Source organism: Oncorhynchus mykiss, chromosome 22 (assembly GCF_057628025.1).
Source record: "Oncorhynchus mykiss isolate SJ-2025 chromosome 22, ASM5762802v1, whole genome shotgun sequence".
In the NCBI taxonomy this organism is placed as follows: Eukaryota; Metazoa; Chordata; class Actinopteri; order Salmoniformes; family Salmonidae; genus Oncorhynchus; species Oncorhynchus mykiss.
The window spans coordinates 57,179,799-57,201,145 of record NC_143043.1 but is presented as its reverse complement, the minus strand read 5'-3'; the positions used below and the strand labels follow the sequence as shown (position 1 = coordinate 57,201,145).

General features: G+C 44.6%; 2 protein-coding genes across 7 annotated transcripts in view; one reads left to right on the top strand and one right to left on the bottom strand.

The window, feature by feature from the left end:
• Nucleotides 1-9,171, top strand: part of ankzf1 (ankyrin repeat and zinc finger peptidyl tRNA hydrolase 1) — a 43,770-nt gene extending 34,599 nt beyond the window's left edge. For all 4 annotated transcript variants that reach the window (XM_090216356.1, XM_090216359.1, XM_090216357.1 and 1 more), the window contains one exon: nucleotides 8,302-9,171. In XM_090216356.1, coding sequence (XP_090072482.1) covers nucleotides 8,302-8,437 — 136 coding nt within the window. In that variant the 3' untranslated portion in view covers nucleotides 8,438-9,171. The remainder of the gene's footprint in view (nucleotides 1-8,301) is intronic.
• glb1l (galactosidase, beta 1 like) overlaps nucleotides 9,038-21,347 on the bottom strand; it is a 46,435-nt gene continuing 34,125 nt past the window's right edge. The window contains exons 10-16 of one of the 3 annotated variants that reach the window (XM_036959520.2): nucleotides 20,057-20,175; nucleotides 18,990-19,064; nucleotides 14,313-14,402; nucleotides 11,990-12,103; nucleotides 10,776-10,907; nucleotides 10,296-10,523; nucleotides 9,038-10,097 (exon numbers count right to left, since the gene is read on the bottom strand). In XM_036959520.2, coding sequence (XP_036815415.2) covers nucleotides 9,864-10,097; nucleotides 10,296-10,523; nucleotides 10,776-10,907; nucleotides 11,990-12,103; nucleotides 14,313-14,402; nucleotides 18,990-19,064; nucleotides 20,057-20,175 — 992 coding nt within the window. In that variant the 3' untranslated portion in view covers nucleotides 9,038-9,863. Of the gene's footprint in view, nucleotides 10,098-10,295; nucleotides 10,524-10,775; nucleotides 10,908-11,191; nucleotides 11,368-11,405; nucleotides 12,104-14,312; nucleotides 14,403-18,989; nucleotides 19,065-20,056; nucleotides 20,176-21,347 lie in introns of those variants that run through there. The other 2 variants (XM_090216360.1, XR_016490709.1) reach the window with 2 other exon arrangements.

Sequence of the window (21,347 nt, the reverse complement as noted above, 5' to 3'; positions counted from 1 at the left end):
GAGTCTAGTGTCCTGTCATATACAGTATCCTCTAGGAGTCTAGTGTCCTGTCGTATACAGTATCCTCTAGGAGTCTAGTGTCCTGTTGGTACAGTATCATCTAGGAGTCTAGTGTCCTGTCATATACAGTATCATCTAGGAGTCTAGTGTCCTGTCATATACAGTATCATCTAGGAGTCTAGTGTCCTGTCATATACAGTATCCTCTAGGAGTCTAGTGTCCTGTCGTATACAGTATCTAGGAGTCTAGTGTCCTGTCATATACAGTATCATCTAGGAGTCTAGTGTCCTGTCGTATACAGTATCATCTAGGAGTCTAGTGTCCTGTCGTATACAGTATCCTCTAGGAGTCTAGTGTCCTGTCATATACAGTATCCTCTAGGAGTCTAGTGTCCTGTCGTATACAGTATCCTCTAGGAGTCTAGTGTCCTGTTGGTACAGTATCATCTAGGAGTCTAGTGTCCTGTCATATACAGTATCATCTAGGAGTCTAGTGTCCTGTCATATACAGTATCATCTAGGAGTCTAGTGTCCTGTCATATACAGTATCATCTAGGAGTCTAGTGTCCTGTTGGTACAGTATCATCTAGGAGTTTAGTGTCCTGTCATATACAGTATCATCTAGGAGTCTAGTGTCCTGTCATATACAGTATCATCTAGGAGTCTAGTGTCCTGTCATATACAGTATCATCTAGGAGTCTAGTGTCCTGTCGTATACAGTATCCTCTAGGAGTCTAGTGTCCTGTTGGTACAGTATCATCTAGGAGTCTAGTGTCCTGTCCTGTCATATACAGTATCATCTAGGAGTCTAGTGTCCTGTCATATACAGTATCATCTAGGAGACTAGTGTCCTGTTGGTACAGTATCATCTAGGAGTCTAGTGTCCTATCATATACAGTATCATCTAGGAGTCTAGTGTCCTATCATATACAGTATCATCTAGGAGTCTAGTGTCCTGTTGGTACAGTATCATCTAGGAGTCTAGTGTCCTGTCATATACAGTATCATCTAGGAGTCTAGTGTCCTGTCATATACAGTATCATCTAGGAGTCTAGTGTCCTGTTGGTACAGTATCATCTAGGAGTCTAGTGTCCTGTTGGTACAGTATCCTCTAGGAGTCTAGTGTCCTGTTGGTACAGTATCCTCTAGGAGTCTAGTGTCCTGTTGGTACAGTATCATCTAGGAGTCTAGTGTCCTGTCATATACAGTATCCTCTAGGAGTCTAGTGTCCTGTCGTATACAGTATCATCTAGGAGTCTAGTGTCCTGTCATATACAGTATCATCTAGGAGTCTAGTGTCCTGTCGTATACAGTATCATCTAGGAGTCTAGTGTCCTGTCATATACAGTATCATCTAGGAGTCTAGTGTCCTGTCATATACAGTATCCTCTAGGAGTCTAGTGTCCTGTCGTATACAGTATCATCTAGGAGTCTAGTGTCCTGTCATATACAGTATCATCTAGGAGTCTAGTGTCCTGTCGTATACAGTATCATCTAGGAGTCTAGTGTCCTGTCGTATACAGTATCCTCTAGGAGTCTAGTGTCCTGTCATATACAGTATCCTCTAGGAGTCTAGTGTCCTGTCGTATACAGTATCCTCTAGGAGTCCAGTGTCCTGTTGGTACAGTATCATCTAGGAGTCTAGTGTCCTGTCATATACAGTATCATCTAGGAGTCTAGTGTCCTGTCATATACAGTATCATCTAGGAGTCTAGTGTCCTGTCATATACAGTATCATCTAGGAGTCTAGTGTCCTGTTGGTACAGTATCATCTAGGAGTTTAGTGTCCTGTCATATACAGTATCATCTAGGAGTCTAGTGTCCTGTCATATACAGTATCATCTAGGAGTCTAGTGTCCTGTCATATACAGTATCATCTAGGAGTCTAGTGTCCTGTCATATACAGTACCCTCTAGGAGTCTAGTGTCCTGTCATATACAGTATCATCTAGGAGTCTAGTGTCCTGTTGGTACAGTATTCTCTAGGAGTCTAGTGTCCTGTCATATACAGTATCATCTAGGAGTCTAGTGTCCTGTCGTATACAGTATCCTCTAGGAGTCTAGTGTCCTGTTGGTACAGTATCATCTAGGAGTCTAGTGTCCTGTCCTGTCATATACAGTATCATCTAGGAGTCTAGTGTCCTGTCATATACAGTATCATCTAGGAGACTAGTGTCCTGTTGGTACAGTATCATCTAGGAGTCTAGTGTCCTATCATATACAGTATCATCTAGGAGTCTAGTGTCCTATCATATACAGTATCATCTAGGAGTCTAGTGTCCTGTTGGTACAGTATCATCTATTAGTCTAGTGTCCTGTCATATACAGTATCATCTAGGAGTCTAGTGTCCTGTCATATACAGTATCATCTAGGAGTCTAGTGTCCTGTTGGTACAGTATCATCTAGGAGTCTAGTGTCCTGTTGGTACTGTATCATCTAGGAGTCTAGTGTCCTGTCGTATACAGTATCATCTAGGAGTCTAGTGTCCTGTCGTATACAGTATCATCTAGGAGTCTTGTGTCCTGTCGTATACAGTATCATCTAGGAGTCTAGTGTCCTGTCGTATACAGTATCATCTAGGAGTCTAGTGTCCTGTCGTATACAGTATCATCTAGGAGTCTAGTGTCCTGTCATATACAGTATCATCTAGGAGTCTAGTGTCCTGTCATATACAGTATCATCTAGGAGTCTAGTGTCCTGTCGTATACAGTATCATCTAGGAGTCTAGTGTCCTGTCATATACAGTGTCATCTAGGAGTCTAGTGTCCTGTCATATACAGTGTCATCTAGGAGTCTAGTGTCCTGTCATATACAGTGTCATCTAGGAGTCTAGTGTCCTGTCATATACAGTATCATCTAGGAGTCTAGTGTCCTGCCATATACAGTATCCTCTAGGAGTCTAGTGTCCTGTTGGTACAGTATCATCTAGGAGTCTAGTGTCCTGTCATATACAGTATCATCTAGGAGTCTAGTGTCCTGTTGGTACAGTATTATCTAGGAGTCTAGTGTCCTGTCATATACAGTATCATCTAGGAGTCTAGTGTCTTGTTGGTACAGTATTATCTAGGAGTCTAGTGTCCTGTCATATACAGTATCATCTAGGAGTCTAGTGTCTTGTTGGTACAGTATCATCTAGGAGTCTAGTGTCCTGTTGGTACAGTATCATCTAGGAGTCTAGTGTTCTGTCCTATACAGTATCATCTAGGAGTCTAGTGTCCTGTCATATACAGTATCATCTAGGAGTCTAGTGTCCTGTTGGTACAGTATCATCTAGCAGTCTAGTGTTCTGTCCTGTCATATACAGTATCATCTAGGAGTCTAGTGTCCTGTTGGTACAGTATCATCTAGGAGTCTAGTGTCCTGTCATATACAGTATCCTCTAGGAGTCTAGTGTCCTGTCGTATACAGTATCCTCTAGGAGTCTAGTGTCCTGTTGGTACAGTATCATCTAGGAGTCTAGTGTCCTGTTGGTACAGTATCATCTAGGAGTCTAGTGTCCTGTCGTATACAGTGTCATCTAGGAGTCTAGTGTCCTGTCGTATACAGTATCATCTAGGAGTCTAGTGTCCTGTCGTATACAGTATCTAGGAGTCTAGTGTCCTGTCGTATACAGTATCATCTAGGAGTCTAGTGTCCTGTCATATACAGTATCCTCTAGGAGTCTAGTGTCCTGTCGTATACAGTATCCTCTAGGAGTCTAGTGTCCTGTTGGTACAGTATCATCTAGGAGTCTAGTGTCCTGTCATATACAGTGTCATCTAGGAGTCTAGTGTCCTGTCATATACAGTATCATCTAGGAGTCTAGTGTCCTGTCATATACAGTATCATCTAGGAGTCTAGTGTCCTGTCATATACAGTATCATCTAGGAGTCTAGTGTCCTGTTGGTACAGTATCATCTAGGAGTCTAGTGTCCTGTTGGTACAGTATCCTCTAGGAGTCTAGTGTCCTGTTGGTACAGTATCCTCTAGGAGTCTAGTGTCCTGTTGGTACAGTATCATCTAGGAGTCTAGTGTCCTGTCATATACAGTATCCTCTAGGAGTCTAGTGTCCTGTCGTATACAGTATCATCTAGGAGTCTAGTGTCCTGTCATATACAGTATCATCTAGGAGTCTAGTGTCCTGTCGTATATAGTATCATCTAGGAGTCTAGTGTCCTGTCGTATACAGTATCCTCTAGGAGTCTAGTGTCCTGTCATATACAGTATCCTCTAGGAGTCTAGTGTCCTGTCGTATACAGTATCCTCTAGGAGTCTAGTGTCCTGTTGGTACAGTATCATCTAGGAGTCTAGTGTCCTGTCATATACAGTATCATCTAGGAGTCTAGTGTCCTGTCATATACAGTATCATCTAGGAGTCTAGTGTCCTGTCATATACAGTATCCTCTAGGAGTCTAGTGTCCTGTCGTATACAGTATCATCTAGGAGTCTAGTGTCCTGTCATATACAGTATCATCTAGGAGTCTAGTGTCCTGTCGTATACAGTATCATCTAGGAGTCTAGTGTCCTGTCGTATACAGTATCCTCTAGGAGTCTAGTGTCCTGTCATATACAGTATCCTCTAGGAGTCTAGTGTCCTGTCATATACAGTATCCTCTAGGAGTCTAGTGTCCTGTTGGTACAGTATCATCTAGGAGTCTAGTGTCCTGTCATATACAGTATCATCTAGGAGTCTAGTGTCCTGTCATATACAGTATCATCTAGGAGTCTAGTGTCCTGTCATATACAGTATCATCTAGGAGTCTAGTGTCCTGTTGGTACAGTATCATCTAGGAGTTTAGTGTCCTGTCATATACAGTATCATCTAGGAGTCTAGTGTCCTGTCATATACAGTATCATCTAGGAGTCTAGTGTCCTGTCATATACAGTATCATCTAGGAGTCTAGTGTCCTGTCGTATACAGTATCCTCTAGGAGTCTAGTGTCCTGTTGGTACAGTATCATCTAGGAGTCTAGTGTCCTGTCCTGTCATATACAGTATCATCTAGGAGTCTAGTGTCCTGTCATATACAGTATCATCTAGGAGACTAGTGTCCTGTTGGTACAGTATCATCTAGGAGTCTAGTGTCCTATCATATACAGTATCATCTAGGAGTCTAGTGTCCTATCATATACAGTATCATCTAGGAGTCTAGTGTCCTGTTGGTACAGTATCATCTAGGAGTCTAGTGTCCTGTCATATACAGTATCATCTAGGAGTCTAGTGTCCTGTCATATACAGTATCATCTAGGAGTCTAGTGTCCTGTTGGTACAGTATCATCTAGGAGTCTAGTGTCCTGTTGGTACAGTATCCTCTAGGAGTCTAGTGTCCTGTTGGTACAGTATCCTCTAGGAGTCTAGTGTCCTGTTGGTACAGTATCATCTAGGAGTCTAGTGTCCTGTCATATACAGTATCCTCTAGGAGTCTAGTGTCCTGTCGTATACAGTATCATCTAGGAGTCTAGTGTCCTGTCATATACAGTATCATCTAGGAGTCTAGTGTCCTGTCGTATACAGTATCATCTAGGAGTCGTGTCCTGTCGTATACAGTATCCTCTAGGAGTCTAGTGTCCTGTCATATACAGTATCCTCTAGGAGTCTAGTGTCCTGTCGTATACAGTATCCTCTAGGAGTCTAGTGTCCTGTTGGTACAGTATCATCTAGGAGTCTAGTGTCCTGTCATATACAGTATCATCTAGGAGTCTAGTGTCCTGTCATATACAGTATCATCTAGGAGTCTAGTGTCCTGTCATATACAGTATCATTTAGGAGTCTAGTGTCCTGTCATATACAGTATCCTCTAGGAGTCTAGTGTCCTGTCGTATACAGTATCATCTAGGAGTCTAGTGTCCTGTCATATACAGTATCATCTAGGAGTCTAGTGTCCTGTCGTATACAGTATCATCTAGGAGTCTAGTGTCCTGTCGTATACAGTATCCTCTAGGAGTCTAGTGTCCTGTCATATACAGTATCCTCTAGGAGTCTAGTGTCCTGTCGTATACAGTATCCTCTAGGAGTCCAGTGTCCTGTTGGTACAGTATCATCTAGGAGTCTAGTGTCCTGTCATATACAGTATCATCTAGGAGTCTAGTGTCCTGTCATATACAGTATCATCTAGGAGTCTAGTGTCCTGTCATATACAGTATCATCTAGGAGTCTAGTGTCCTGTTGGTACAGTATCATCTAGGAGTTTAGTGTCCTGTCATATACAGTATCATCTAGGAGTCTAGTGTCCTGTCATATACAGTATCATCTAGGAGTCTAGTGTCCTGTCATATACAGTATCATCTAGGAGTCTAGTGTCCTGTCATATACAGTATCCTCTAGGAGTCTAGTGTCCTGTCATATACAGTATCATCTAGGAGTCTAGTGTCCTGTTGGTACAGTATTCTCTAGGAGTCTAGTGTCCTGTCATATACAGTATCATCTAGGAGTCTAGTGTCCTGTCGTATACAGTATCCTCTAGGAGTCTAGTGTCCTGTTGGTACAGTATCATCTAGGAGTCTAGTGTCCTGTCCTGTCATATACAGTATCATCTAGGAGTCTAGTGTCCTGTCATATACAGTATCATCTAGGAGACTAGTGTCCTGTTGGTACAGTATCATCTAGGAGTCTAGTGTCCTATCATATACAGTATCATCTAGGAGTCTAGTGTCCTATCATATACAGTATCATCTAGGAGTCTAGTGTCCTGTTGGTACAGTATCATCTATTAGTCTAGTGTCCTGTCATATACAGTATCATCTAGGAGTCTAGTGTCCTGTCATATACAGTATCATCTAGGAGTCTAGTGTCCTGTTGGTACAGTATCATCTAGGAGTCTAGTGTCCTGTTGGTACTGTATCATCTAGGAGTCTAGTGTCCTGTCGTATACAGTATCATCTAGGAGTCTAGTGTCCTGTCGTATACAGTATCATCTAGGAGTCTTGTGTCCTGTCGTATACAGTATCATCTAGGAGTCTAGTGTCCTGTCGTATACAGTATCATCTAGGAGTCTAGTGTCCTGTCGTATACAGTATCATCTAGGAGTCTAGTGTCCTGTCATATACAGTATCATCTAGGAGTCTAGTGTCCTGTCATATACAGTATCATCTAGGAGTCTAGTGTCCTGTCGTATACAGTATCATCTAGGAGTCTAGTGTCCTGTCATATACAGTGTCATCTAGGAGTCTAGTGTCCTGTCATATACAGTGTCATCTAGGAGTCTAGTGTCCTGTCATATACAGTGTCATCTAGGAGTCTAGTGTCCTGTCATATACAGTATCATCTAGGAGTCTAGTGTCCTGCCATATACAGTATCCTCTAGGAGTCTAGTGTCCTGTTGGTACAGTATCATCTAGGAGTCTAGTGTCCTGTCATATACAGTATCATCTAGGAGTCTAGTGTCCTGTTGGTACAGTATTATCTAGGAGTCTAGTGTCCTGTCATATACAGTATCATCTAGGAGTCTAGTGTCTTGTTGGTACAGTATCATCTAGGAGTCTAGTGTCCTGTCATATACAGTATCATCTAGGAGTCTAGTGTCTTGTTGGTACAGTATCATCTAGGAGTCTAGTGTCCTGTTGGTACAGTATCATCTAGGAGTCTAGTGTTCTGTCCTATACAGTATCATCTAGGAGTCTAGTGTCCTGTCATATACAGTATCATCTAGGAGTCTAGTGTCCTGTTGGTACAGTATCATCTAGCAGTCTAGTGTTCTGTCCTGTCATATACAGTATCATCTAGGAGTCTAGTGTCCTGTTGGTACAGTATCATCTAGGAGTCTAGTGTCCTGTCATATACAGTATCCTCTAGGAGTCTAGTGTCCTGTCATATACAGTATCCTCTAGGAGTCTAGTGTCCTGTCGTATACAGTATCCTCTAGGAGTCTAGTGTCCTGTTGGTACAGTATCATCTAGGAGTCTAGTGTCCTGTTGGTACAGTATCATCTAGGAGTCTAGTGTCCTGTCGTATACAGTGTCATCTAGGAGTCTAGTGTCCTGTCGTATACAGTATCATCTAGGAGTCTAGTGTCCTGTCGTATACAGTATCTAGGAGTCTAGTGTCCTGTCGTATACAGTATCATCTAGGAGTCTAGTGTCCTGTCATATACAGTATCCTCTAGGAGTCTAGTGTCCTGTCGTATACAGTATCCTCTAGGAGTCTAGTGTCCTGTCGTATACAGTATCATCTAGGAGTCTAGTGTCTTGTCGTATACAGTATCCTCTAGGAGTCTAGTGTCCTGTCGTATACAGTATCCTCTAGGAGTCTAGTGTCCTGTTGGTACAGTATCATCTAGGAGTCTAGTGTTTTTCTAGCTAACTCCATGTTCTCTCCTCTCTACCAGGCGGTGTTGGCAGTGTGGGGAGTCCCTGGTGGGAAAGGTTCCGTTTCAGTACCTAGACTTCAGCTTCTGCACCCCTCGCTGTGTCCAGGAGCACCGCAAGGCTAATGTGGCTAACAGGAGCAGGGCAGGAAACTGACTTTCATGTTGCTACCGCCACAACCCTACCATACTGTTGCCACTTCACTATAGAAGCCTCAGGCCTACTAATCTATTGGTTGGTGGGGACAGAGCACGCAGACCCAGAGACCTTACTAAGCCAAGCCACAGACCTCAGTCAATCTGCAGGGCCCAGTGATCTTGATGTTGCCCATCTGATAGGATTAAAATGCACAGAAATATAATTAATATAACATACGAATGGGGACTCCTGTTCTATTCATTATATTCTATGCATTTAATCCCATCAAATAGGCCAAAATCCAGATGGATAACTTTAGATGAAAACTGGACCTGGTGACTCCGAGACGAGCAGCTTTGTTACGATTCAGTTTATCTCAGAAGATCTGCCTTGTAGCACCGTTGGAAATCTGAAAGGTCATTTTCCGATTTGAGCCTTGAACATGCAGCGTTTACCGTGAAAGCAGGTTGCCTTTTAAATGGAGCTGATCGTTTCAGGAAAGGAGGCAGAGCTGGGGTCTGAACCGGGTCTGAACCGGGTCTGAACCGGGTCTGAACCGGTGTCAAATGAAATCACTGTTGGTGTGGAATGGAATAATAAACCATATTAATTCAGCTGTACATGTGATGATGAAACTGTTTATTCATGTACACAGTGTTTTTATGAAAATAGGTATATAGTAACGTGCCAAAACGGACAGTATCTGACAGAAGCACAGCAACTCATGTTATTAAATCATGTCCAAACAATGATTACCATAATACTGTCATCTATTTATTCATACCTGCGTGAGCTCAACACTGAAAACCAAACCTTAAGTTGCCTTTAAACAGATCAGATGCAGCAGAGACCGAGGAACAGAAACTGAAAGTCTGGCTCAGAGGTTGTTTCATTTGTTATAGACGGAAGTCCGTAGAAACGAGTGCTGAAGTGAATTGATACAGGATATGCTACTCATACATTGATTGATAGACGATTGGAGTGTATTAGCTCATGCTGCAGATAAGTGGTTGGACAGAGACTTATTCGGAGGGATTGATTGATTGGCTGGCTGTCGTCTCTGTGTGTCAACTATGAAGAAACTGATTCTCTGAGGTAATGACTTGCTGTCTGTGGCTGTGATGTCATGTCTGTCTGTGATCTGTAGCTGTGATGTCATGTCTGTCTGTGATCTGGAGCTGTGATGTCTGTCTGATCTGTAGCTGTGATGTCATGTCTGTCTGTGATCTGTAGCTGTCATGTCTGTCTGATCTGTAGCTGTGATGTCATGTCTGTCTGTGATCTGTAGCTGTGATGTCATGTCTGTCTGTGATCTGGAGCTGTGATGTCATGTGTCTGTGATCTGTAGCTGTCATGTCTGTCTGTGATCTGTAGCTGTGATGCCATGTCTGTTGTCTGTAGCTGTGATGTCATGTCTGTCTGTCTGTGGCCTGTAGCTGTGATGTCATGTCTGTCTGTCTGTGGCCTGTAGCTGTGATGTCTTGCCAGCAGTGCTGTCGAGCTGAGGCCGGTCCATGAAGAGGACCCTGGTGTGAGGAGGGGCCCTCTCTAGCTCCAGGACTGTGATGTTGTTGGGCTGGGTGGGGCTGAGCAGGGGCCCCGGGACGTACAGGGTCTGCTGGGGACCTCTCTTAGGCCAGTACCTGCCCAGGTTCACCCCGTTGATCCACACCTGTCCCTGGGAGCAGAGGGGAGACGGTCTCAGTTTTGGATTTGACCCCAAGAAGGAACTCATAGTGAACACATGCCTGTTTGACTCTTGTTCTTCCGAGAGCCATTGTGTTCATCGATCTCCATATTGGATAAGTACTACACTAGTATTTCTGTACTTAGTGAGCCAGATGGTAAAAAGACTCAGTATTGATTATGTCCTCACCTTGGTCCATTCATTGAGCCGGAGAAAGGTGTCCCAGGCCAGACCGTTGGGAGGCAGGGTGCCCTGGTAGAAGACTGGCCCATCTGAGGGCCCTCTGACTGGGTTGGGCGGGGAGCGTCGCTGGCCTGACTGGGGCCATCCGGAGGCGATGGCTCCATCAATGTCCAGACGGTAGATCTGCCAATCTGTCAGCACATCTTTACCAAGGATCAGGTTACTCAACAGGCCCTGCAAAACACAGACATGACCGACAAATCAACTGTGTGTCCATTCCTTAGCCTGAGTACCAGACTGTTGGTGCTCAACTGTAAGTCCATTCCTTAGCCTGAGTGCCAGACTGTTGGTGCTCAACTGTAAGTCCATTCCTTAGCCTGAGTGCCAGACTGTTGGTGCTCAACTGTAAGTCCATTCCTTAGCCTGAGTGCCAGACTGTTGGTGCTCAACTGTAAGTCCATTCCTTAGCCTGAGTGCTAGACTTGCCTTGAAGTCGTTGATCTTGCTGCCAAAGTTGACTCGTCCCATGTTCTCTACTAGAACATCAACCTGGTCCCCCTGCTTCCCTGTTAGGTTCATCACCAGAGTCGTGTCTCTCTCCAGCAGCCCCTGGAACACCTGTATAGGAGCAGGACACAGCCTCTACAACATGCAGACAGGACAAAACCATCACACAACCTCTGTACAACATGCAGACAGGACAAAACCATCACACAACCTCTGTACAACATGCAGACAGGACAAAACCATCACACAACCTCTGTACAACATGCTGACAGGACAAAACCATCACACAACCTCTGTACAACATGCAGACAGGACAAAACCATCACACAACCTCTGTACAACATGCAGACAGGACAAAACCACCACACAACCTCTGTACAACATGCAGACAGGACAAAACCATCACACAACCTCTGTACAACATGCTGACAGGACAAAACCATCACACAACCTCTGTACAACATGCAGACAGGACAAAACCATCACACAACCTCTGTACAACATGCTGACAGGACAAAACCATCACACAACCTCTGTACAACATGCTGACAGGACAAAACCATCACACAACCTCTGTACAACATGCACAGGACAAAACCATCACACAACCTCTACAACATGCTGACCATCACACAATCTCTGTACAACATTGAATACTTATGTAAGATTCTGGAACCGCGCCTGACATTCTGACCACCGCTCACGTTGCAAAATTAAATGTACACATACATACATACGTTTTCCACCACCAGTAGGGGCACCGTCTGAATGACCAGACGAGGACAGCACTAGTGGTGTGACAGACAGACACCTACCCCATTAAGATAGACAGACACCTACCCCATTAAGACAAGGCAGACACCTACCCCATTAAGACAAGGCAGACACCTACCCCATTAAGACAAGACAGACACCTACCCCATTAAGACAGACAGACACCTACCCCATTAAGACAGACAGACACCTACCCCATTAAGACAGACAAACACCTATGGCCGGTCATGAACCCCATTCAGGACAGATGGACACCTACCCCATGGACAAACATCTACCCCAGACAGACATGCCCAGTCATAAACTCCATTCAGGACAGACGGACACCTACCCCACAGACGGACGGACACCTACCCCACGGACAGACAGACACCTACCCCACGGACAGACAGACACCTACCCCACAGATAGACACCTACCCCACAGACGGAGACATATGCCCGGTCATGAACCCCATTCAGAGGAGAGATTAGGGGTGTGTCTTCTGGCAGGTCCCTGGGCAGCTTGGTCCGGTACAGCATGAAGCCATAGTACTAACCAACAGAATAGGTACAACATTAAACACATTAAGTAAAGTTAAAACAATGTGAATTGTTTCTTAGATCTACCTTCCATAACTATACCAGATGGTGTCCCAGGATAGAGACCTACCTCCCATAACTATACCAGATGGTGTCCCAGGATAGAGACCTACCTTCCATAACTATACAGTGCCTTGCAAAAGTATTCGGCCCCCTTGAACTTTGCGACCTTTAGCCACATTTCAGGCTTCAAACATAAAGATATAAAACTGTATTTTTTTGTGAAGAATCAACAACAAGTGGGACACAATCATGAAGTGGAACGACATTTATTGGATATTTCAAACTTTTTTAACAAATCAAAAACTGAAAAATTGGGCGTGCAAAATTATTCAGCCCCTTTCAGTGCAGCAAACTCTCTCCAGAAGTTCAGTGAGGATCTCTGAATGATCCAATGTTGACCTAAATGACTAATGATGATAAATACAATCCACCTGTGTGTAATCAAGTCTCCGTATAAATGCACCTGCACTGTGATAGTCTCAGAGGTCCGTTAAAAGCGCAGAGAGCATCATGAAGAACAAGGAACACACCAGGCAGTTCCGAGATACTGTTGTGAAGAAGTTTAAAGCCGGATTTGGATACAAAAAGATTTCCCAAGCTTTAAACATCCCAATGAGCACTGTGCAAGCGATAATATTGAAATGGAAGTAGTATCAGACCACTGCAAATCTACCAAGACCTGGCCGTCCCTCTAAACTTTCAGCTCATACAAGGAGAAGACTGATCAGAGATGCAGCCAAGAGGCCCATGATCACTCTGGATGAACTGCAGAGATCTACAGCTGAGGTGGGAGACTCTGTCCATAGGACAACAATCAGTCGTATATTGCACAAGTCTGGCCTTTATGGAAGAGTGGCAAGAAGAAAGCCATTTCTTAAAGATATCCATAAAAAGTGTTGTTTAAAGTTTGCCACAAGCCACCTGGGAGACACACCAAACATGTGGAAGAAGGTGCTCTGGTCAGATGAAACCAAAATTGAACTTTTTGGCAACAATGCAAAACGTTATGTTTGGCGTAAAAGCAACACAGCTGAACACACCATCCCCACTGTCAAACATGGTGGTGGCAGCATCATGGTTTGGGCCTGCTTTTCTTCAGCAGGGACAGGGAAGATGGTTAAAATTGATGGGAAGATGGATGGAGCCAAATACAGGACCATTCTGGAAGAAAACCTGATGCAGTCTGCAAAAGACCTGAGACTGGGACGGAGATTTGTCTTCCAACAAGACAATGATCCAAAACATAAAGCAAAATCTACAATGAAATGGTTCAAAAATAAACTTATCCAGGTGTTAGAATGGCCAAGTCAAAGTCCAGACCTGACTCCAATCGAGAATCTGTGGAAAGAACTGAAAACTGCTGTTCACAAATGCTCTCCATCCAACCTCACTGAGCTCGAGCTGTTTTGCAAGGAGGAATGGGAAAAAATGTCAGTCTCTCGATGTGCAAAACTGATAGAGACATACCCCAAGCGACTTACAGCTCTAATCGCAGCAAAAGGTGGCGCTACAAAGTATTAACTTAAGGGGGCTGAATAATTTTGCATGCCCAATTTTTCAGTTCTTGATTTGTTAAAAAAGTTTGAAATATCCAATAAATGTCGTTCCACTTCATGATTGTGTCCCACTTGTTGTTGATTCTTCACAAAAAAATACAGTTTTATATCTTCATGTTTGAAGCCTGAAATGTGGCAAAAGGTCACAAAGTTCAAGGGGGCCGAATACTTTCGCAAGGCACTGTACCAGATGGTGTCCCAGGATAGAGACCTACCTTCCATAACTATACCAGATGGTGTCCCAGGATAGAGACCTACCTTCCATAACTATACCTGATGGTGTCCCAGGATAGAGACCTACCTTCCATAACTATACCAGATGGTGTCCCAGGATAGAGACCTACCTTCCATAACTATACCTGATGCTTTCCCAGGATAGAGACCTACCTTCCATAACTATACCAGATGGTGTCCCAGGATAGAGACCTACCTTCCATAACTATACCAGATGGTGTCCCAGGATAGAGACCTACCTTCCATAACTATACCTGATGCTTTCCCAGGATAGAGACCTACCTTCCATAACTATACCAGATGCTTTCCCAGGATAGAGACCTACCTTCCATAACTATACCAGATGGTTTCCCAGGATAGAGACCTACCTGCTTCATCTCTTCAAAAGACAGAGGGTACAGTGACCGGACAGGACCCTGAGGTGACAGCGTGTCCAACAGGCTGCTGAGGTTCCCTACCTACCAAACAGAGCAGACGTTGAAGTCATACATCATGTTGTACTGCGATTTATTTCTCTTAGGGCATTGGTTTACAACCTGCAGGTCATCCACACATTTCTTTGGTAGATAAAACAAACATATATATATATATATATATACATACATACATACAGTGGGGCAAAAAAGTATTTAGTCAGCCACCAATTGTGCAAGTTCTCCCACTTAAAAAGATGAGAGGCCTGACATTTTCATCATAGGTACACTGCAACTATGACAGACAAAATTAGAAAAAAATCCGGAAAATCACATTGTAGGATTTTTAATGAATTTATTTGCAAGCGCCAGGACTGTCTCCTAAAGTTAATTCAGCTGCGGGATCGGGGCACCACCAGTACAGAGCTTGTTCAGGATTGGCAACAGGCAGGTGTGAGTGCATCTGCACCCACAGTGAGGCGAAGACCTTTAGGAGGATGGCCTGGTGTCAAGAAGGGCAGCAAAGAAGCCACTTCTCTCCAGGAAAAACATCAGGGACAGACTGATATTCTGTAAAAGGTACAGGGATTGGACTGCTGAGGACTGGGGTAAAGTCATTTTCTCTCTGATGAATCCCCTTTGATTATTTGGGGCATCCGGATAAAAGCTTGTCCAGAGAAGACAAGGTGAGAGCTACCATCAGTCCTGTGTCATGCCAACAGTAAAGCATCCTGAGAACATTCATGTGTGGGGTTGCTTCTCAGCCAAGGGAGTGGGCTCACATGTGTGGGGTTGCTTCTCAGCCAAGGGAGTGGGCTCACATGTGTGGGGTTGCTTCTCAGCCAAGGGAGTGGGCTCACTTGTGTGGGGTTGCTTCTCAGCCAAGGGAGTGGGCTCACTCACAATTTTGCCTAAGAACACAGCATGGTACCAACACATCCTCCGAGAGCAACTTCTCCCAACCATCCAGGAACAGTTTGGTGATGAACAATGCCTTTTCCAGCACGATGGAGCACCTTGCCATAAGTCAAAAGTGATAACTAAGTGGCTCAGGGAACAAAACATCGATATTTTGGGTCCATGGCCAGGAAACTCCCCAGACCTTAATCCCATTGAGAACTTGTGGTCAATCCTCAAGAGGTGGGTGGACAAACAAAACCCCACAAATTCTGACAAACTCCAAGCATTAATTATGCAAGAATGGGCTGCATCAGTCAGGATGTGGCCCAGAAGTTAATTGACAGTATGCCAGGGCGGATTGCAGAGGTCTTGAAAAAGAAGGGTCAACACTGCAAATATTGACTCTTTGCATCAACTTCATGTAATTGTCAATAAAAGCCTTTGACACTTATGAAATGCTTGTAATTATACTTCAGTATTCCATAGTAACATCTGACAAAAATATCTAAAGACACTGAAGCAGCAAACTTTGGAAATTAATATTTGTGTCATTCTCAACTTTTGGCCACAACTGTATGTACGGTCACTGTGGGAATGATGTCATCGATGCACTTATTGATGAAGCCAGTGACTGATGTGCTGTACTCCTCAATGCCATAGGAAGAATCCCGGAACATATTCCTGTCTGTGCTAACAGGATAGAATTATGGTCAGATTTGCCAAATGGAGGGTGAGGGAGAGCTTTGTACGCGTCTCTGTGTGTGGAGTAAAGGTGGTCTAGAGGGAGAGCTTTGTACGCGTCTCTGTGTGTGGAGTAAAGGTGGTCTAGAGGGAGAGCTTTGTACGCGTCTCTGTGTGTGGAGTAAAGGTGGTCTAGAGGGAGAGCTTTGTACGCGTCTCTGTGTGTGGAGTAAAGGTGGTCTAGAGGGAGAGCTTTGTACGCGTCTCTCTGTGTGGAGTAAAGGTGGTCTAGAGGGAGAGCTTTGTACGCGTCTCTCTGTGTGTGGAGTAAAGGTGGTCTAGAGGGAGAGCTTTGTACGCGTCTCTCTGTGTGGAGTAAAGGTGGTCTAGAGGGAGAGCTTTGTACGCGTCTCTGTGTGTGGAGTAAAGGTGGTCTAGAGGGAGAGCTTTGTACGCGTCTCTCTGTGTGGAGTAAAGGTGGTCTAGAGGGAGAGCTTTGTACGCGTCTCTGTGTGTGGAGTAAAGGTGGTCTAGAGGGAGAGCTTTGTACGCGTCTCTGTGTGTGGAGTAAAGGTGGTCTAGAGGGAGAGCTTTGTACGCGTCTCTCTGTGTGGAGTAAAGGTGGTCTAGAGGGAGAGCTTTGTACGCGTCTCTCTGTGTGGAGTAAAGGTGGTCTAGAGGGAGAGCTTTGTACGTGTCTCTCTGTGTGGAGTAAAGGTGGTCTAGAGGGAGAGCTTTGTACGCGTCTCTCTGTGTGGAGTAAAGGTGGTCTAGAGGGAGAGCTTTGTACGCGTCTCTCTGTGTGTGGAGTAAAGGTGGTCTAGAGGGAGAGCTTTGTACGCGTCTCTCTGTGTGGAGTAAAGGTGGTCTAGAGGGAGAGCTTTGTACGCGTCTCTCTGTGTGGAGTAAAGGTGGTCTAGAGGGAGAGCTTTGTACGCGTCTCTCTGTGTGGAGTAAAGGTGGTCTAGAGGGAGAGCTTTGTACGCGTCTCTCTGTGTGTGGAGTAAAGGTGGTCTAGAGGGAGAGCTTTGTACGCGTCTCTCTGTGTGTGGAGTAAAGGTGGTCCAGAGTTTTTTTCCCCCCTCTGTTTGCACATTTAACATGTTGATAGAGATTTGGTAAAACGGATTGAAGTTTCCCTGCATTAAAGTCCCCGGCTCCTAGGAGCCCCACCTCAGGGTGAGCAGTTTCTTGTTCGCTTTTGGCGGAATATACTGATTACACTAAAGTGAGGAATCCAAACAAGACTTGCTTCCACACATCACACTGTTGATTTTATGTGCATTTTACATTTACTGTACTTTGTCACATTTGTTGATAACGGAATCTGAAAATACTCTGGATACATTCAGTAACATGACCAGAATATGTGGGGTAGGTACAACATAAGAAAAAACTATGACAAGGGGTTGAATGAGAGGACTTACTGCTGTCTCCAAGTGGCCACACACCTCTCCAGACTGGGGGTTAGTGAGAGGACTAACTGGTGTCTCCAAGTGGCCACACACCTCTCCAGACTGGGGGTTAGTGAGAGGACTTACTGCTGTCTCCAAGTGGCCACACACCTCTCCAGACTGGGGGTTAGTGAGAGGACTAACTGGTGTCTCCAAGTGGCCACACACCTCTCCAGACTGGGGGTTAGTGAGAGGACTAACTGGTGTCTCCAAGTGGCCACACACCTCTCCAGACTGGGGGTTAGTGAGAGGACTTACTGCTGTCTCCAAGTGGCCACACACCTCTCCAGACTGGGGTTTAGTGAGAGGACTAACTGGTGTCTCCAAGTGGCCACACACCTCTCCAGACTGGGGGTTAGTGAGAGGACTTACTAGTGTCTCCAAGTGGCCACACACCTCTCCAGACTGGGGGTTAGTGAGAGGACTAACTGGTGTCTCCAAGTGGCCACACACCTCTCCAGACTGGGGGTTAGTGAGAGGACTTACTGCTGTCTCCAAGTGGCCACACACCTCTCCAGACTGGGGGTTAGTGAGAGGACTAACTGGTGTCTCCAAGTGGCCACACTCTAGTGCTGTAATAAGGCACTGTGGTGGTTGATGGTAGTAAAGTATGCTGTAATAAGGCTGGGTCCTGGTTGTAAAGTATGCTGTAATAAGGCTGGGTCCTGCTAGTAAAGTATGCTATAATAAGGCTGGGTCCTGGTAGTAAAGTATGCTGTAATAAGGCTGGGTCCTGGTAGTAAAGTATGCTGTAATAAGACTGGGTCCTGGTTGTAAAGTATGCTGTAATAAGGCTGGGTCCTGGTAGTAAAGTATGCTGTAATAAGGCTGGGTCCAGGTTGTAAAGTATGCTGTAATAAGGCTGGGTCCTGGTTGTAAAGTATGCTGTAATAAGGCTGGGTCCTGGTTGTAAAGTATGCTGTAATAAGGCTGGGTCCTGGTTGTAAAGTATGCTGTAATAAGGCTGGGTCCTGGTTGTAAAGTATACTGTAATAAGGCTGGGTCCTGGTTGTAAAGTATGCTGTAATAAGGCTGGGTCCTGGTTGTAAAGTATGCTGTAATAAGGCTGGGTCCTGGTTGTAAAGTATGCTGTAATAAGGCTGGGTCCTGGTAGTAAAGTATGCTGTAATAAGGCTGGGCCCTGGTTGTAAAGTATGCTGTAATAAGGCTGGGTCCTGGTAGTAAAGTATGCTATAACAAGGCTGGGCCCTGGTTGTAAAGTATGCTGTAATAAGGCTGGGTCCTGGTTGTAAAGTATGCTGTAATAAGGCTGGGTCCTGGTAGTAAAGTATGCTGTAATAAGGCTGGGTCCTGGTAGTAAAGTATGCTGTAATAAGGCTGGGTCCTGGTAGTAAAGTATGCTGTAATAAGGCTGGGCCCTGGTTGTAAAGTATGCTGTAATAAGGCTGGGTCCTGGTAGTAAAGTATGCTATAACAAGGCTGGGTCCTGGTAGTAAAGTATGCTATAACAAGGCTGGGTCCTGGTAGTAAAGTATGCTATAACAAGGCTGGGTCCTGGTAGTAAAGTATGCTGTAATAAGGCTGGGTCCTGGTAGTAAAGTATGCTGTAACAAGTATGCTGTAAATAAGCCCATACCATTGTCAGAGTCACAAAGCCATAGGCCATCTTGGGAGAGGCTGGGGGCATGGGACCCACAGGGATGTCTCTGAACTAGAAAGGGGAAAATATAGCCAGTATTAACATACAACATACATGTCATCAATACCATATATGTCATCAAATGCCTCTCTATATAGTGTGATACTTTTGACCAGAGCCCGTGCATCCTAGTATGCCCTATATAATACACTAGAGCACTATGGGTCTTGGTCAAGTAGTGCACTATATAGGGCATAGAGTGCCATTTGGGACATAACCTAAGATGAACTGAGTCCTGTGGGTTTGTTCCAGTCTTGTTACCATGGTGATGGTGTCCCGTATGGCCAGTATATTCTCTACTGGGTTAGGACAGGTTAAGGGTTGTTACCATGGTGATGGTGTTCCGTATGGCCAGTATATTCTCTACTGGGTTAGGACAGGTTAAGGGTTGTTACCATGGTGATGGTGTTCCGTATGGCCAGTATATTCTCTACTGGGTTAGGGCATGTTAAGGGTTAGGCTTGTTACCATGGTGATGGTGTTCCGTATGGCCAGTATATTCTCTACTGGGTTAGGACAGGTTAAGGGTTGTTACCATGGTGATGGTGTCCCGTATAGCCAGTATATTCTCTACTGGGTTAGGACAGGTTAAGGGTTGTTACCATGGTGATGGTGTTCCGTATGGCCAGTATATTCTCTACTGGGTTAGGACAGGTTAAGGGTTGTTACCTTGCTGATGGTGTTCCGTATGGCCAGTATATTCTCTACTGGGTTAGGACAGGTTAAGGGTTGTTACCTTGCTGATGGTGTTCCGTATGGCCAGTATATTCTCTACTGGGTTAGGACAGGTTAAGGGTTGTTACCATGGTGATGGTGTTCCGTATGGCCAGTATATTCTCTACTGGGTTAGGACAGGTTAAGGGTTGTTACCTTGCTGATGGTGTTCCGTATGGCCAGTATATTCTCTACTGGGTTAGGACAGGTTAAGGGTTGTTACCATGGTGATGGTGTTCCGTATGGCCAGTATATTCTCTACTGGGTTAGGACAGGTTAAGGGTTGTTACCTTGCTGATGGTGTCCCGTATGGCCAGTAGTTTCTCTGTAGGGTCTCCTGCCTCAGACAGAGGGGCGTTGTAGTCATAACTGGTCACTACCGACCTAAACCTGTTATCATGGTCCGCTCCTACAGGGTTAACACAACTACAGTTATACATCTGCTCCTACAGGGTTAACACAACTACATCTGATCCTACAGGGTTAACACAACTACATCTGATCCTACAGGGTTAACACAACAACAGTTATACATCTGATCCTACAGGGTTAACACAACTACAGTTATACATCTGCTCCTACAGGGTTAACACAACTACAGTTATACATCTGATCCTACAGGGTTAACACAACAACAGCTGATCCTACAGGGTTAACACAACTACAGTTATACATCTGATCCTACAGGGTTAACACAACAACAGCTGATCCTACAGGGTTAACACAACTACAGCTGATCCTACAGGGTTAACACAACTACATCTGCTCCTACAGGGTTAACACAACTACAGCTGCTCCTACAGGGTTAACACAACTACAGCTGATCCTACAGGGTTAACACAACTACATCTGATCCTACAGGGTTAACACAACTACATCTGATCCTACAGGGTTAACACAACTACAGCTGCTCCTACAGGGTTAACACAACTACAGTTATACATCTGATCCTACAGGGTTAACACAACTACATCTGATCCTACAGGGTTAACACAACAACAGCTGATCCTACAGGGTTAACACAACTACAGTTATACATCTGATCCTACAGGGTTAACATAACTACATCTGCTCCTACAGGGTTAACACAACTACAGCTGATCCTACAGGGTTAACACAACTACAGCTGCTCCTACAGGGTTAACACAACTACAGCTGCTCCTACAGGGTTAACACAACTACAGTTATACATCTGATCCTACAGGGTTAACACAACTACAGCTGATCCTACAGGGTTAACACAACTACAGTTATACATCTGATCCTACAGGGTTAACATAACTACATCTGCTCCTACAGGGTTAACACAACTACAGCTGATCCTACAGGGTTAACACAACTACAGCTGCTCCTACAGGGTTAACACAACTACAGTTATACATCTGATCCTACAGGGTTAACACAACTACAGCTGATCCTACAGGGTTAACACAACTACAGCTGATCCTACAGGGTTAACACAACTACAGCTGCTCCTACAGGGTTAACACAACTACAGCTGATCCTACAGGGTTAACACAACTACAGTTATACATCTGATCCTACAGGGTTAACACAACTACATCTGATCCTACAGGGTTA